General features: G+C 48.8%; 3 protein-coding genes across 3 annotated transcripts; 1 reads left to right on the top strand and 2 right to left on the bottom strand.

The window, feature by feature from the left end:
- Window positions 1-4,282: 4,282 nt before the first annotated feature.
- Window positions 4,283-5,621, bottom strand: GGS25DRAFT_196919 (uncharacterized protein). Its single transcript, XM_049256762.1, has 3 exons — window positions 4,907-5,621; window positions 4,561-4,774; window positions 4,283-4,464 (listed from the first exon to the last, which is right to left on the bottom strand). Exons 1-2 carry the CDS (start codon window positions 5,410-5,412, stop codon window positions 4,606-4,608), a joined length of 675 nt encoding a protein of 224 aa, XP_049119225.1. The 5' UTR covers window positions 5,413-5,621; the 3' UTR covers window positions 4,283-4,464; window positions 4,561-4,605.
- A 1,119-nt stretch (window positions 5,622-6,740) lies between these two features.
- On the top strand, window positions 6,741-7,470 carry GGS25DRAFT_530229 (uncharacterized protein). Its single transcript, XM_049265361.1, has 2 exons — window positions 6,741-7,065; window positions 7,343-7,470. Exons 1-2 carry the CDS (start codon window positions 6,794-6,796, stop codon window positions 7,449-7,451), a joined length of 381 nt encoding a protein of 126 aa, XP_049119226.1. The 5' UTR covers window positions 6,741-6,793; the 3' UTR covers window positions 7,452-7,470.
- Window positions 7,471-7,755: 285 nt separating this feature from the next.
- GGS25DRAFT_196969 (uncharacterized protein) lies at window positions 7,756-16,538 on the bottom strand. The gene is made up of 3 exons (XM_049256763.1): window positions 13,109-16,538; window positions 11,934-13,051; window positions 7,756-11,874 (listed from the first exon to the last, which is right to left on the bottom strand). Exons 1-3 carry the CDS (start codon window positions 16,451-16,453, stop codon window positions 8,115-8,117), a joined length of 8,223 nt encoding a protein of 2,740 aa, XP_049119227.1. The 5' UTR covers window positions 16,454-16,538; the 3' UTR covers window positions 7,756-8,114.
- Between the last annotated feature and the right edge of the window lie 439 nt (window positions 16,539-16,977).

Consider the following 16,977-nt stretch of genomic DNA (forward strand, 5'->3'; position numbering starts at 1 on the left):
TATCGGCTTAGGCCGGCCTTTGGGAGGGGCAGATAGGCGATACTACGTATTAGTTTCAAACGTTTTTTTTCGGCCAGAACGTTTCCAAGCATCTTTATGCACCTATATTTGATGGTGCTTAGTATTAAACGTGCTGTAGATTTAGATGCTTAGGGCTTAAAACTGTTGATCCCAGATCTATTTCAAATGTTCTGCAATTGCCTACTATGCGTCTACCTAGTATTATACTAACCGTTAGGCCGTGGATAATCCGCATATCAATCTACTAAGCTCCTAAGCTGCTAAGCTGCTAAGCTGCTAAAACATAAGCGCTAAGACAAAGTTGTTATCTTTCACGATATTTCTTGTTATTTACCCTCTTTTATTCTACTATGTAGTGCATACAATTTCATGCCAATTCAAGTTGTTATTCCATAACCATGACCGAGGTGTCTCAACGTAGTCCCCCCCCAGTTTAGATAAGAAACAACAACCAGGGCTCTCTATACCTAGTTAGCCAAGACGCGCTGGCACCGAATCCTACCAGCACCCTGAAATACCTTCCACGTCTTGTGTAGTATAAAGTACGTAGCGTGTTGTATTGGAGGTGCGGATCGTACAGTAGTAACCTTAGGTAAGTCGATACCCTACTTGCATACCTATTACCTAGGGATACCTAGGTATACCGTTCGACTTGACTCGAAAGAGGCACTACATGCTATAGTAGTACAACATGTCGCGGCCGGGAAACCCGCGTCGTCCCGTCCCCGCCATCCCCGAATCGAATACCGTCATTGTCAGGTTAAGCTTGACTGATGGTGATAGCCTGACTGCCTGAATGACACAGTTGGTACGTTTGGAAGCATCCAAATAACCAAGGTTGCAAGCTGAATATTCTATTTCCCCCAATCGCCGCCCGACTAGATCCCATCGCTTATTAGATCACAGGGGTCACCGATCAATCACTTGCGACATTGCAAATCCTTCCACGAGACCCGAGAATTCCAAGAAATGCCCAGACGGAAACCTCAATTAAAAAAAGGCCAACCTGCGCATTATTGTTCTACCTACCTTCCCAAACCAGGTTAGACGGATAGACAAACGGGAGTTGTGAGCGCATTTACACGATGTACTGCTTACGTCTCTGCTGGACTATCGTTGAGAAAGGCAACTCCAAGAACACTTCTAGAAGGCTTACAAGCTTTCTGTCTTCTGACTCCTGTAGTGAGACCCCGTATGACATGTGTACCCAGGTAGTGTAGTACTGCATTCGATGTTTGTAGCTAACTAGCTATATCCAACCAGGTATGGTACTGTACATACAAATACATAAGATCACTATGTAATTCCTACTTAGGTACCTACCTCCGTACACACATCAACTACATATACTACTGACTAATTGGCCATGTTCATGCCTCGTAAATTGCCTCTGAGCATCATACGTTCAACGCGAATATAGCAGATGCCTCCGAATTCTCCCCGCAAAATCTATCACCAGTGGCCAAAAATCTACATCACGTACTACCTCATTCAAGTACCGCATTCAACCTAAGGTCTCAATACGATCAACATGGCTAATACAACGACTCATGCTATTTACGTAACATGGCGGGTTATTGTTCCAGAACAATTCCGGGGCAAACGAGTTTTAGTCATAGCGCTTGCTCGCCAATCTTGCTAGACAACATTGCGGGCCAGGTGCCCCAGATAATACTATCGTGGAAATGGTGAGGCGTCCCTATGCCGAGCTATAACGGGCCATTTAGCCCTAATGAAACAAGCTTCTAGCTCCAGTTTGTACGCTAAAGCCTCCTCGGTCTTTTATCATGCAATCCCTCCCCCCAATCCCAGGCCTTTCCCAGGCTTTTCTTGCAGCCTCTACAGTACATAGCATCAACACCAACTACTGATCAGGAGCAGCGTAAAAGCCAACAAGAATAAAAACCTACACCACTATGGTCGGCGTTGTCGAGTCTTGCACACCTTTTGCCTCGGTCACCCCGAACCCTTTTTTTCTTGTTTTTTCTCTTCCCATTATCCTCCTCCTTTTTATTTATCTGTTATTAATGAATATCATTTTTAGTCAATAATTTAGGTACGTCGGCAATTACGTGACTATTATACGGATTACATGCAGAATGTCTTGAGAGAGACCCGAAAGTGCGGTAGCATACTCCTAAAAGAGGCTCGGTGTAGTCCCCGTGGCGTGTTGCATTCTACCTCACCCCCCACCCCCTACCCCTGACGAAAGGCTTTCTCTCTCTGATGGGCAGTGATGGCGTCTGGAGTTGGTCGCGGAGGGTCTAACTTCGTTACCGGGGCCCCGAGTAAACTTACCTACCTAGGTATGTACAGAATTGGTACGGGACAGGGGACATGATTGAAATACTATTCTCTCATTGGCTGGCCAATTACTCTTCGGTCCTTTTCTGGTACGTAACAGAAATTATCATTATTGGCTCATGCTGTTAGGACTCGATAAGAAATCACCAGGCTCTACGAACTTTGCGGGGATGAGAATCACTGTCCGATACAGTATTCTTATTACTGTATGCACTATGTCACTTTTTGGTGATGTATGCAGAGTATATTGGTTCGTTAGTAGGTATGTAGATAGGCAAAGCGTGGAACGGTAGAGCTGAAAGCTGAGGCGTAATCAAGCTCTTCGGCCATTCATGTGCGTTAGGTATTGGCATATGCAACTACGATACGTGTATACACGTCGGTAAGTGACCCCGGTAACACGGCATGCAAACAGGACAATACGTTTGGTGTGTAAGCCCTACATGTAGCCCTACATAGGTACTAGGTAGGTAAGAAGTATCTCGAAGAAGGTTTGGTTTTATTTTTCATTGGGAGGCTTTCTGGCCTTTCCTCTACCATGTAAGCACAACAAACGTCGAACATAACATTCGATAGGGCTGAGTGTGGCATTCAGCCGCTGTGACGTGCCTTGCCTTGCCTATCCCATCCCTAACCCTATCCTACGGTTGCACGACATTGGCTCCGGGGGGGGGGGGGGTTGGTTTCATCGGCCACGTCAGTAAGACGACACGGGAAAGGCACGGGGGAACGCCACTGAATACCAGGCTCGACCGTTCGACCCCGTACTAAATTTATGATCTAGTCCAGAAGCATGACTCTGTCTAGCTAGTGTACCGACTTAGGAATCTCCAGCAGATATACGTACATGTAGTACCACAGTACCTGGGGGTAACCGACTTCCACTACACATGTATTCCATCGTCATCGCTCTTCTTGGGGAGTAAGTACCGGAGCAATAAGGTTTTCGTGCCTACTTACTTACATGTAGGTACATACTACTATGCAGTACAGATCTATCAGCTATCCCCAGGTATTGTACATCACCCCCCTTTCGCAATGACCGGTCCCGATTCGAACCCAGACGGTTGGGACCCTTTGCAGTTAGCACATCCGCAGAGCAATCGATGAGCAAGCATGGAGGAGCCGCCCTCCTTCCTTCCTTCCTTCCCTCCCACTCCTCCTCCTTCTCCTTCTAACATAGTGCAACTCCCCGCACTATCTCGCGTCCGTCCGGGGAAAAGCTCGCCAAGCCGCTCTCCGGGTCCTTCGTCTTTCTTCTTCATCATCGGATGTCGGTGCCGGTGCAACAGCATGGGCTGCTGCTCCTACTAACCTAGCACCCTCGCATCTAGTGTACCTACTACGCACGAGCGGTCCCACAATGTCTCGGGCGGGCACCGGCTTCCATCTCATGCGTAGGGTCACCGCCTGCGTCTTCGCGTTCGTGGCAGGGGAGGGAGTTGTTGGGCTTGTCTGCCGCTTGAGGCGATGAGTCCTAGTAGTACTAGTACATAGGTAATAATAATAATAACCCGGGGAAGAGGGGCGAGAACCAGGGTTAGCTGGTATGTACTTCCACCACGGTAGGAGAGGCTTGGTGTTGTGGTTTTTCGAGTTAATGATGCCTGCTGTTGCTTTGGTTTCTCGGATAACGACGGTTGTGGTTGTTTTTCTTCGGTGGATTAGGTATTGCGCCAAGCAGGGGTGGTTACTAATATGTACATAATGTACGGAGAACAACCCCAGTTCTGCTGGAACCTGGGGGGGGGGGGGATTCGTGTGTGCAACAACTCTCACTACCTTTTCTTTTAATAATAGTTTAATACCCCGGAGTTCTCTCTTGCCTTCGCCTTAGGCCTAGTTGAGCTGAAAGCGAGGTTTAGTTTCTCGTGGAGTCGTGGGGAAGGAGGAGGGCCAAAGCTACACTAAACAAGCCCCCCCCCCCTTCACCTTAACTTCCCCATAACCCATAGCCAACCGAAGAAGATCTGCGATCTTTTGCCAATCCCATATGTCCAGAATCCAAGATTGCATGTCGTAATGTGTCCTCCCTTTGGTAGTAACGAGGCAGGGTCTTTGGGAACCACATATGATGTCTGATGTCTGGTGTGTTTAACATTTGCCTATATAGTTACCTAGTAGGTAAACACGACGTTCCTATGCCGTAATTAGTTCCTAATCGCAACTCTCCTTTTTTTTTTTACCGTGAAAGAGCCGTTCCCGAGCTGACCTAACCTAGGTCTACATACATACCTAACATCTCGTTTTCTTACGTACAACATCATGAATACCTATGTATCACTCGATGTAGGCCGTGAGTATGGGGATCAGAGGCCCCCAGTCCTTGACCACGAGGTCGATGTCTCCGATTGGCGGGCACTGGACCGGCACGCGGTCGAGCTCGTTGCTCTGGAAGGTGGCCTGTTCGCTCAGCCATTCTCGCCATTCGGTGTCGACTATCTGCCATCTGCGTATAACACACACCTCTCATATAAGCAAAAAAAATATGTGTTAAAGGGAGATCGATCCACACGAAACTAAAAAGGGGAAAAAAAAAAAAGGCTTCGCGGGGAAGAGAGGGAAGGAGGCTAATGCATACTCATCCGGCACCCCAGTCGGGATATCATGGCCCATCTGTCCCTCGTCCGACCACATCTGGATCTGCCGCAGCCGCTCCTCGAGCATGTGGCACCGCGAGCCCGAGTACTCCTGGCAAGCGCTCAGCAGGAAGACCTGGTCTTCCAGCTTCAAGCTATGCGGGCCGGGCTTTTTCTCCATCTTGGCCTCGACGAGCTCCAGCTTCAGGGCATCCAGGATCTCCTTCGCGAGCTCGAACTCCCGCTGGGACGTCACGAGGTCCTGGCGCATGCACGTTTCCGCGTCCAGGAGCCAGTCGGAGTCGTTCTCGTCCTCGTCCTCGCCCGTGATGGGAGACAGCAGGTCGCTGCCGGTCTCCTCGGCCAGCGACGGCAGGTCGAAGCGCATGCCATCGTACGAGAACGAGGGCGTGACGGTGGTGGCGGCGGAAGCCGTGGAAGAAGTAGAGGCGGAGGAGAGGGAGGAGGACGAAGACAAGAACTTCGATCTGATTGACCGAGAAACCATTTCCAAGTACTTTGGTCCCCGTTGCGCGCGGGTGGAGCTGAGGTTGTGCCAAAAGGGGTGGATGCTGGGTAGGTAGGTAAAAGATGTCACTGCGGATCTCTCTTTCTTTCTTGTAACTGATTCTCTTGTAACTGGTTCTTAGGTGCAAGTAAGTATGATATGTCTGCCTTTGCTTCACATAGATAGCTACGTCAGTGCTTCATTATATCATTCCAAAAAAAAAGTAAATATCCCGAGAAGAGAGTGTAATGTGGACCTATGTACCTATAGGCATGTATATATTACCTCCAGGGTAAGAAATTGTCTCTAACTCACCAAAAGCATTATTGGGTTGAAGTCTGGAATGGAGGTTGCGCATAGGTTCCTGAATTCGACCAAGAAAATGGAAGCTTCTTCGTTCTTTGAACGAATGCAGACAAAGGCCAAAAACCCCTCCCAAAAAAATAAAATTCAACAAAGAAAGAACCCGCCGCCTCACCCCCCAGCTATCAAGATATCCATCAAGCTCTTTTAAATCATTTTTTTTCTGTTGCGCAGACAGAATGGGGATGTGGAGGAAGGGAGAGAAACGGGGGGTAGATATTTGTAAATCGTCAATATTAGAGGGAACCACCGCACCCGGACCATCGAATTTCCTTTGAACCACGGCTGTGAGAGGAACGGAATATTACGTTCGTACACTATTAGGAATTACTTCTGGAAAAAGAAAATATACACCCGCCCATTCTGTAAATTGTCATGTAAACTGACTTTGTCATCCCTCATGTTATCGCTCTCCATGTAACTACTTAGTCTGCTTAGTGATTGTATCTACACCAGTTCAATTACATACCTGCTGGTATGTGTTCGCACCGCAAACGTCTACGGCATAGCATGCCCTAATGAACTCTTCTAGAATCGCGCGAAGCAACATTAGTTATTTTTTTATTTTTTATTTATTTTTTTAAAAAAAGACCCTATGAAAGTCACAATCAAGATGTCTTCCTCAAAATGTGTTGATCTATTACGTATCTAGGTGCGGCAAATAGCCATTGTATAAGCCAGTTACCTCACTTCAACATTGTTGAAGAACGAGCGAACAAAGACGCTGAATGAAGAGAATATATATAAATAGCTTTATCTTTCACATCAGCTCAAGCCAGCCTTTGTCTCAGAATCACAATGCCCCTTCTTGCAGAAGACATTGTTGGTGGTTTATAAGTAGGTATGATTTGGTCTCGAGCCCATCATCCTCATCACCCGGCTGCTGTTAGATTTCATTTCCCAGGAGACGTTTCAATCATTATACACCACAGAGTCACAAGAAGTAATAACGACTATAATATAAATATACCCCCCCCCCCATAAGCCCACCAATCACACCCCGCAGCAGCAAGCAACCATGTGCTGGGAGAACCCCCAATGGAGCCACTGCTTCGAGTGCCAGCGGACGTTCGACCACACGCCCCTCGTCGTCACGCCCTGCTTCTCCGCCGAGCACCGCCTCCCCTGCGGCCGGCGCACCCCGCGCGCCCCCGTCGTCCTCAACCACGACACCTGCCCCACGTGCAAGGCCGCGCGCCGCGCCGAGGAGGTCTGCCAGCAGCTCGTCCACCGGCAGAGCCCCTTGTACTACAACACCGAGCGCAAGAAGTGCCTCCGCGAGGCTTACTGGTAGGTGACCTCCTGTACATATGCCCTTTTCCTTGAAGCAAAACCAATCCCCTCTACAAGAAAAAAAAAATCATTACATACAAATTTTTTTTTTCTTTCGGGGGATAAGGGGGAAGAAGAAGGAAAACAGAAACTCCTCCTCCCCATCCCCCCCCCCCCCCTCCTCCTCCTCCTCCCCCCTTTCCAAAAGAAAAAAAAAGCAAAAAGCAAAAACAAAACAAAACATTTAATGAGGAATGAAATAAATAAAAAATAGGTAGCTTACTCGGTATAACAGGGCCCACCTCGAAGCGAACCGCAAGGCCAGGAGAAAGGAAGCGCTGCTGAAGATGAGGGAGGCGGCGCAGGTTACGGCGGCAGCGGAATGTCACCAACCTGAGCCTTAGCAGTTAAGGTAGCTGACATACCTAACCTAAGGCCAGGTCAGGTAACTTGGTCGAACGTCCGGGACGCACTACATACATAAGCATGGGCAGGTAGGTAGGTAGTAGTCTTAGGAGTAGGGGTAGGGGTAGGGGTAAAATAATGAGCTGTGGCATTGGCATTGGTGGTTGCCGTTAATATGAGGATTGAATACATACATACACGGTTTTGAGAGAAGTCTCAGGGTATCGATGAAAAAACGAGTTGGTGTGCGTGAACAATAGTTATCTATTGTGTTCGGAAAATGGAAAATGTGAATAAATATCTGGTATCAAACCGAGTAAGGTAGGTGGTTAAGTGATTGTACAGGTACTATATATCGTTCTCTATTATGTACATTGGTAAGATAGGTAGGTATGTAGGTGAGTAACCCTTTATAAAGCAACCCTTACGCAAAGAAAAAAAGACCGCCCCCTATTTTAATGATTGACCCAACCCGCCCAAAATCGAAACTCCCGCCCAAAAAAGAAAACAACCATCCAATCTACTAGGTAATAAATAACCTAGATATATAGGTACCTATATACAGTATGACAGTCTTGGCCATCGTAAATATAATAAAAACATTAAGGAAAAGCCCCTAAGTATATATACGAAAAAGAAAAGAAAGTACCGTCAAGCCTAACCTAAGCAGCAGGCATCACCCTCCCCATCCCCAGCCCCAGTCTTGAGGGCCCCTTTTTCGCATTCGCCCTCCCTATTAATAAAGTAACACCGCCACCACCAGTACCTTCCTTCCCATTACCAACCTCCCCATCCCCCTCGCTCTGACTACTACTACTCCCCATCGTCATCGACTCCATCGAGCTTGCGCTACCATTACTGCCGATGTGTTTATGATCTTTACGCCATGCTGGGCGACTGCCGCTACCACTGTTTCTGCCAGTGCTCGACCCGGCATTTATTGTTGGTTTGACGTGGCTACGCCTCCCCACGCCCCAGCCCTGCGATCTCGTCATCGTCGTCACCGCCGTCGCCCCTTTATTATTACCCGCGCGCCGTTGCGTTTTCGCAATGATCAGCTCGTACTGCGTCATCATCGTCGGGTTCTCGATGATCTCCTCCATCGTGAAGGGGGTAAAAGTAGACTCCGTCATATGATCCGGGAACGCGGGCATCTTCTCCGTGTAGTACGCGGCCAGCTCGGCTGCCGGCAAAAGCGTCCCGCAGGTCTCGTAGAACGGTACCGAGCGGATATCTGGAGTTTTAAGAGAGCGCGCGTCGAGGATCGTGTCCCAGGCCGTGGATATCATGGTGTGCACAGTGTGGGCGTGGTCGGGGTCGACGGACTCCACAACGGTCGACGACGAAATCGGGAGCTGGCGCTTTGGCGCTGATAGCGGGATCCGCGGAGTGGAGTAGGCGTCGTTGAGGCCTCTTAACATCATGGGCTCTATGACGAATGTTGAGGTGAGTAGGGAAATGATAGAGGAGAGCATCTTCAGGACCTCGTCCGCGAACGATACCGGGATCCGCTTCTCGCAGAACGTGAGGGATATGTCGATGTTAGTAGGCCCCGACATGCTCGATTTGACAAACATGTCAGATTCCTGCTGGTTCGACTCCACACAGTTGATCTTGCAGCTGGCGTTCTCGATGGTGAAGCTGAAGGACTTGTAGTCTTCGGCCTGGTTCTGATGGCAAACGACTGTGCTGAATCGCGTCCAGGATGGCCAGGTCGTGCATTTTTGTACAATGTCGGAAGTCTGCATGTTCTCGTGTGGAATGCTGGCCACATTTTGGCTTTGGATGGATCTGAAGTATTCATAGGGCGTTACCCGAACCTCCGGCAATCTCGTCCGCACGGGTATGATATTACCCATGGGGCCGACAACTTGAGAGATAGCTTGGCCGCCCGGAAGGCTTAGATCCTTCCCTTCAATAAGCTGCCCGAACACTACATCATCTGTACCAGACAAGTTCGAAAGAACGATAGACCACGCGCCTTTAAGGATGGCATCGAATGGAATGCCTAGATTCTGTAGTGACCCAGTGGGAATCTGTCGGTGAAGAGGCTTTAAACTCATACTTGCCGTGTTAGGCGAGGGCTGGGATACAACCCTCGTCATCACCGCGCCATCGAGAAGGCTGCGCCAATACTCAGTAGCGCCGTTCATGCACGTAAACTGGGCAGCTCTAACCACTTCACAGAAGCCAGGACGCCGTATGAGTTGGTCTCTACAACTATAGAAGCGGCCGAGGTCTTGTATTATCATGCGCATCGAAACATCATCATACTGTGCTCTGGAAATACGCATGATAAGCACGGAACTCTTTCCAGCGTCGAGATAATGAAACTTGGTGATCGGCTGGCGGAAATCGACCGGCTGGGCTTGCTCTCTTTTGATAATCTTCGCAGTCAATTTTCCGAGTCTCCAGCTCTGACACTGATATCTCAGAAATTCCGGCCGGTACGATCGAAGGACTGTCTGGTACAGTTGGCAACTGGAACTTACAAACGCAGTCCGTAATGTGGGATGGGTTTTGGTTAGCATGACGCAAGCGCTCTCGAGTTTTTGCCAATCTAGCGACCCAGTGATGTTAAAGGTGAAGTAGTTGATGTTTCCACGGCTTTGGAGCATCCCGGACTCGATAAATGTTGTTTGAAGGAACGTTGCTTCAGCCACGTCTTCAATAAGGCTTCTGTCAGATCCGAGCCGCGGTGCGATCGATTGCTCGACAAAAGCGTTTGTCGGGTATCCGCGCATAGTCCCAGCATCTCGGATAGTTATTGAAGAGGGCTCCATGGTGGCGATCCGTTTGCAGAGATCAGTCAGAGACACATCTTGGAGTACGTCAATAATAGAGATGCTGATGCCTCGTTGTCGACATTCAATGATCAAGTCCTGTGCTAAGACAACGTTGCCGCCCAAGTTCAAGAACCCGTCACTAACTACAATTGAGTCTTCCTTGATACCCAGAACGTGGGCCCAAATAGCTCGCATCTGCTGCTCCACCTGGGTTAGAGGAAGTGGCTTGAAACTGGTATCCTGAACCTCTTGGGGGTTGGAGACTTCTGCGAGTCCAAGAAGCCGACCCCTGGATAAGCCGGCGATCATTCTCTGAAGCTCTAGTCGATTGACTTCCAATGTAGGAGTGAGCGGCATCCGTTTGATAGGTATGTAAGCCGAGGGAACCATGTGACTTGGCAGGGTTTCCCGAAGGACCATATCCGCCATTTTCTTAGACAGATATAGCCTCTCTCTAGTAATGCGGCTGAGCCTAGATAAATCTTCGTTCCCCTGAAACGAAGTCTCCCCAAGCTCTACAAAAGCAGCAAGTATCGGGGCTGAGTTAGGGTCATTGAAGGCGATGGTCTCTACGACTACGTCGACGCCTCGACCAAGACACTGCCTCAGCTTTGGCTCAACATCCGAAAGACGAAATTGTTTCCCGTTGATTTCTGTCTCTCCACTATCGTCCGAGACAAATTCAATCTCTCCATCCTCGTGGTAACGGACACAGTGTCCCGTCTTTAACAGTCGACTTCCTGATTTTTCAAGCAGTGATCTCGCACGAACGACACTCTTCCCGATCCAGGCCTTCATGTTAGTGCCCGTGATATCGAACCCACTCGAGAGCGTCGGTCCTCCTATCACGAGTTCACCGATGGCACCAACTGGCATGAGTCGGTTATTATCCTCGGGACTTACGACCCAGAAGTTTCCGCAAAACGGCTCTGGGAAGCATTGTGAAGTCTTTGAATGGTCGACTTCGGTGGCAGAGAGCCCTAATGGACAAGCCTCGGGAAACCCATAGACGAGCAACACCTTAGCCTTACCGGCCCATGGTGCATATGCATCTCCGTCGAGATGCCGAGCGCGGAAGCAGACAACAGCGATGTCCGGGAGGCTATCCGGGTCAAGCTTTCGAGATAATGTTGGCGTTAAATATGTCCAGTTGACGCGCATACGCCTGACAGCTCTGGCAAATCCAGAAATCTTCTCCGAGGCCAAAGGCACACATATACATCCGCCGTTGATTAAAGTGGTAAATATTTCCGAAAGCGCGATATCAACGCTATATGACGAGATCTGCATGACTCTGCTCGATGGGTTAATTAGTAGCGTGGGGCCTTGTCTGGAGCATGCCGTGGAAAGAGCGCCATGGCTATATGAAATTCCCTGAGGGCTCTTCGAAGCTTCAGAGCTGAAGAGAATACAGGCTATCTCGTAGGGTGCGGGCTGAGGAGGAGTAATGTCGACGTCTTGCGCCGACATGGCCGAAACCGAAAGTTCGTTCACCACGATAACCTTTCTAGCGAAGCCATCTACGTGTTTCCGAATATCGTCGGATGCCAACACAATATCAGCATTGACTGTCTTGATAACCCATGCAAACATCGAAGTGACTTCAGCGTCAACGGGAACCATGATTGCCCCAGCACTAAAAAAGAAACTGTTAGTGTATAGTCGTGTTAGTAGGTAGGAATGCCATCGACTTACTGAAGTACTGCTAGCATTGCTACGACTGCCCATCGGCTCTTGTTGAGAATCACAGGCACAGGCATTCGAGGCTTCACACCAGAGGCCATAAGATGCTTAGCAAGTACTATAGAGTACCTTTGTAGATCGCCGTAAGATAAATCACCGTCCCATGCACAGATAGCTTGAATATCTGGGTTTAGTAATGCTTGGCTCTCTACCAATTGAGGGATATTCTCCCTGGATACCTCGACTTGCGCCGTGCTGTTCCAAGTCAATATTTGCTTATGGTCGCGCATGCTGAACAAATCTGCTTCCTTAGCGGCGCTTGAGGGGGATTCCAAGATAGAGTCAATAGCTCTTCCAAAGGCACGGGCAACAGTGATTGCTTGTCCGGCAGTGAGGATACGGTAGCCAACGTTGACTTTGACAGTGCCTTGGTGGAAGCAAATGTCCATGTTGATATCATATTCGGAGGCTTGCTCGGTCTTGACGTGACGACGCATAGAGTCTCCAGGCAAGTCGTCCGAAATGTATTCATACCCGAACGAGAGATAGGTATTGAACAGTTTTTCTCCCTTCATTCTGAGTTCGTGTTCGATTCTTGACACTGGCACATGTTGGTGGTGAAGCACTTTCCTGCGCTCCTCCTCAGAGTCGAATAGCAGCTGCGCAATGGATACGTTGGAAGAAACATTAAGCTTGGACGTTAATATAGTCGAAAATGACCCAATAGCACTGTTTAGGCCTTCTACAGGTAGATCTCTACCAGAGACTACGACACCGAAGCAAACAGTGTCTGTTCCGACATAGGTTCGAAGCAACAACCCCCAGGCCACTCGGAATATAGTGGATATATCGACCTCATAGCCAATGGCGAGAGCGCTGAGATTCTCATACGGAATCCCGAGGTCAACTGACGTAGTCTTCCACTCGCTCTGAGGCGATGACCCTGAGAGGAGCGTGGGAAATTTGCATGGACGAACACCGGATAAATGCTCCCTCCAAAATTCAATGCTACAAGCAGTCGTCTTGAGGCATTGCACGTACTCAGGATACGATAAATTACTTATTTCGGGGGCTTGATTATAGAAATATCCTAATTCAATCTCCCTGAACAGAATCTCCATACTGCCAATCTAAATCTTCAGTTAGCAAAGCAACGTATATTATACCATACAAAAAGGGGAACCTACATCGCAAACGGCTTGGCAAGCTTCTAGTTTAAGCAGAGTCTTGCCAGCCACCTGACAAACAACGAGTCTATGCCATGGGGTGCCTTCATTCAGCAGTAGAGGAGGAACATTATTTGTAGTCACCATGGCGTCCTCCACGCTATCGCTCTCCAAGAAGAGCATCTCAGGTGAGTGTGAACGGAGGATTATCTGGTCGTATAAGCCGGTTTTTGACACGCTTGGAGAGAAGACAGTCCTCAAGGCTGGGTATTTCTGCGATACATGAAGCCAAATAGCACAGATACGAGAGATATCAACAGGGCCATCAGATGTGTCGAGCTCGTATACCATTTGTGCGTGAGAGCTCCCTGGTATCAGCGAATAGTTGATTAGGAAATTCTGCTGTGTTGCCGTCGCGGGATATATGGTCTCAACATTAGATGGGTTGAGATTGAGGCTCGGCAAGACCTCTCTGTTCAACCGGTCAAGTCCATCATCAGAAACATCCATATAAGGAACATCCGATAAAGACAGCCCGGGAGATTCATGTTGTAATCTATTGACGGCCTGGCGTAGAATCTCCTCATAAGCACGTATCCAAACACGAATCTGTTCCTGTCGTGTAGAATTCCTAGGATAAAGGACCTTGACCTTGCTTTCGCCTTGGTCAACCAGTACCGATGCTTCAATAATGGCAATCCGCCCGACATCGCGCCCAATATCTGAAGTACCAGAGTATAGTGTCCTGCCTGGCACGGGGATTTCCTCTAGGATGGCACGCTGATTTCTCGCATTCTGCATAGTTCCAGCATAGGTAAACATAAGCTCGAGAGGAAAATGAGAAGTGATAAACGAGAGCGCAGAAGTGGCGTCTATCAAATTGGCAGAAAAGTCCAGGTCGCCGTTCTCGGATGCAGCACGACGAGATTCCTTCACCCGATTGATAATGGCTACGATATCATCCATTGGCGAAGCGTCTATAGCCAAGAAGCGGAGCTCGGTAAACCATCCCACCGTATTTAATACATTCTGCTCCGCGTCCAGTGTAGTCCGTTCGAATCCCTGATTCCATAGGGGAGGCAGACCTCGGTCGTAGAAAGTCTGCGCAAAAGAAAGCATAAGCGCAGCCACATAAAGGTCCGCGGGATCAGTCTTCAAAACCCTACAGCCAGCCTCCAGCGCTGAAGTAATAACTGCGTTGAGTGTGAAACCAGTGGCTATCGTATTGCCGTATGTGTTAGACGTCTCATCAACTCCCCAGTACTCAGAGTTCCCTGCTGGGATGTCGGAAGGCGTATAGCCAATTGAAGCCATATGGTGAACGCGATTTCTATGGCGGAGCGTCCATTCTTTGAATGAGAGTGATGGTCCTGATACAAGACAGCCATTGACCAATAGTCCTTCCAGGTCATCTGCCACGACACGCCAAGACTCAAGATCAACAACGAGATGATGGGCGAGCAAATATAGTAGCTGGCTACCATCGGAGGTCTGGAAGTAGTGACTGGAAAAGACTGGGCCATCCTCAATGTTGATTTTGGCTTGGGCATCTGTGATTGCTTCTTCGATCTCAGCATTTGACGTGATGGAATGATGTGCAAAATCGTATGAAGATGATATTTCTGACTCTATAGACTGATGCCAAGAGATTCCTTCCGATCGAAAACGGCATCTAAGCATCGAGTGGTGACCGACTACGGCTTCTATCGCTGCGCGGACATCCTCAATATCCACGCTTCGTTTTAACCGGAACAGCATACTTTGGTTAAATCTATATTCGTCGTCTCCAAAGCTTCGTCGATTACTATCGCTGCCCATGGGTGTATGAAAATATAGCCGCTGCATGGGAGAGAGCTCGAAAGTTTCCACGATGACCTCAGACACCTTTCGAGCATGTAACTGGTTAGATGCTGCCACAGCAGCCATTTGAACTAACGGGTTTGCGTTCATGACGTCCCGTGTATTGAGTGAAATCCCCTGAGCTCTGCACTTGGCAATGAATCGTGCTGCAGCGCTCTCATCAGCACCTAAACCAGGGAATGATAAGTCCATTCCAACATTTACTGGCTCGATCTGTGGCGCGTCACGCGCTGTCGTTTGGAGCCTCATCTCAACAACCTCCGCAGGCTTCTCTAGGCCTTCCGAATCGATAGACCGGATTTGTTGGCATAGTTCGTCGTTCGCATTTTGGATCCAAGTTTGCAGCTTTCTCCTATGGTTCTTTCCGGCATCGTCTAAAGGCATCGTTGTTAATACTACCCAAACCCTAGGGGCATGGCTCGGCGAAACCTGTGACTCGACATCCTTTCGTATCGCTGGTAGTCGACCAGTGTATTCTTCAGGGCTCTGCATTGTGACTTCGCAGTCATCTGGGCTCTCTACCATACAGCTTGTCAGTGTAACGAACGCTACAAGCTGGCCCTCAAAAGGGCCAGCCTTAGGTTTCAGGACAGACGCTTTCGAGACATCATTATGGAGGAACAAAGCCTTTTCAGCTTCTAAATGGCGCCTCCGAGATGGTCTATGTTGAAGTGACGATTGAAAAGATGAATATCTAGCTTGTGCCTTGGGTGGAATTGATGGAGGTCGACGGTAATCTGATACTTGAGATTGGTAACTATGTCGAGAACCCTGCGACAGTCCCCTTTCGACTAAGCTGAACGTTGTAGAGGCCTCATCGTTCTCAGAGTAAGTAGAGAGGTAGAGGGGTGTCACACACGTCTCAAGCTCTGCGATAGTTTTGCAGTTCATAATGTCCTTGGTCTTGATTGCTAAGCCCGCTTCCATACAGCTTGCCCGAAGCTCTCTAGCTTTCCTGTGATTGCCCCCAAGATCCACAAACGATTCATCTCGAGGCAGTGTATAACTGTCTAGTCCTAAGACGCCGGCTACCGCTACCGCTAGCCGGCTTTCGATAGAGTTGCTCATCGACTTTCTCCATTCAGCGATATCACACGGAGGGGAATAGACCGATATAGAGCTAGTAGAGCTTCGTCGTAAGGACATTGACCTATTAGTGGGTTGCTGAGAGTCGCTTGAGCTAGACATAGTTGAGCTCGAAGGTTCGTTGCCGTGAAAGAGTTCGTTTGCATCAACGCCTAAAGCATGAGCCACCGCCGACCATAAGGTTGGCTCTGACTTCGATGCAGTAGTTGTTGTAGCTGCAGTATCCATTACCAAGGGACGTGTTTTCTCAGTCATGTCGCTTATGTTCCTAGATGAAAATAATTGGTGATCTTGTTTGTTGCAGTCTTCAACCGCCTCTACTTCGGATTCGGCCGAAGAAAGCGCTAGGAAGCTATCCTGCATCGGAATCGCCATTGCCAACGCAAGGTGGTCAAATGACGCAGGCGAAGGGATAGGCATGGTGGAGACAGTGAGGACTGAATTAGGACTACAAGAGAAGCTCTCTCGCTATCTCGAGGTCACACAGGCTCCAAAGTAGTGAAGGGAAGTTATGGCATGGGGAACAGGCGCTGATACCGTAGCGATAATGCGATATACCCACGTAAGGGAGTTCCGGGACCGAAGAGACATCACAAATCACAAAAGACAGAAGAAACTTGAAAGGAAACTGCCCAACACTTGGAGGGAAAGGACACCATCATCATTATCAGCATTTGCGTAGCTGACATATCCCAGACCGAGGATCTGGATCGCATACTTGGATCCATACCTACCGAGACCCATAGGCTACTGTATTTTCGTGCAGAAATCGAACTGTGCCGTGAGCGAGTTGAGTCTGTAGCATGAATTTGGTGGCTAATAAGCTGAGTCCATAAGGCAAGCTTCCATCCTTCGATTCCTACATTAGTTGATCTAGGCACTAGAAAGGGAGGCCAAGGCATGCGCACATCCCGGCAACACGTTTTTGGTGGATCATAAGCATT

This window comes from Hypoxylon fragiforme, assembly GCF_022984875.1.
Source record: "Hypoxylon fragiforme strain CBS 206.31 chromosome Unknown GGS25scaffold_3, whole genome shotgun sequence".
NCBI classification, from domain to species: Eukaryota; Fungi; Ascomycota; class Sordariomycetes; order Xylariales; family Hypoxylaceae; genus Hypoxylon; species Hypoxylon fragiforme.

Excerpts from the sequence above, each read along its gene's own strand:
- GGS25DRAFT_530229 (XM_049265361.1), top strand. The coding sequence starts at position 6,794 with ATGTGCTGGGAGAACCCCCAATGGAGCCACTGCTTCGAGTGCCAGCGG. Across the intron at positions 7,066-7,342 it reads TGCCTCCGCGAGGCTTACTG|GGCCCACCTCGAAGCGAACC; the intron begins GTAGGTGACCTC and ends TCGGTATAACAG.
- GGS25DRAFT_196919 (XM_049256762.1), bottom strand. The coding sequence starts at position 5,412 with ATGGTTTCTCGGTCAATCAGATCGAAGTTCTTGTCTTCGTCCTCCTCC. Across the intron at positions 4,775-4,906 it reads CCGACTGGGGTGCCGGATGA|ATGGCAGATAGTCGACACCG; the intron begins GTATGCATTAGC and ends TGTTATACGCAG.
- GGS25DRAFT_196969 (XM_049256763.1), bottom strand. The coding sequence starts at position 16,453 with ATGCCTATCCCTTCGCCTGCGTCATTTGACCACCTTGCGTTGGCAATG. Across the intron at positions 13,052-13,108 it reads CTTGCCAAGCCGTTTGCGAT|ATTGGCAGTATGGAGATTCT; the intron begins GTAGGTTCCCCT and ends CTGAAGATTTAG. Across the intron at positions 11,875-11,933 it reads GCAATGCTAGCAGTACTTCA|TGCTGGGGCAATCATGGTTC; the intron begins GTAAGTCGATGG and ends TTTCTTTTTTAG.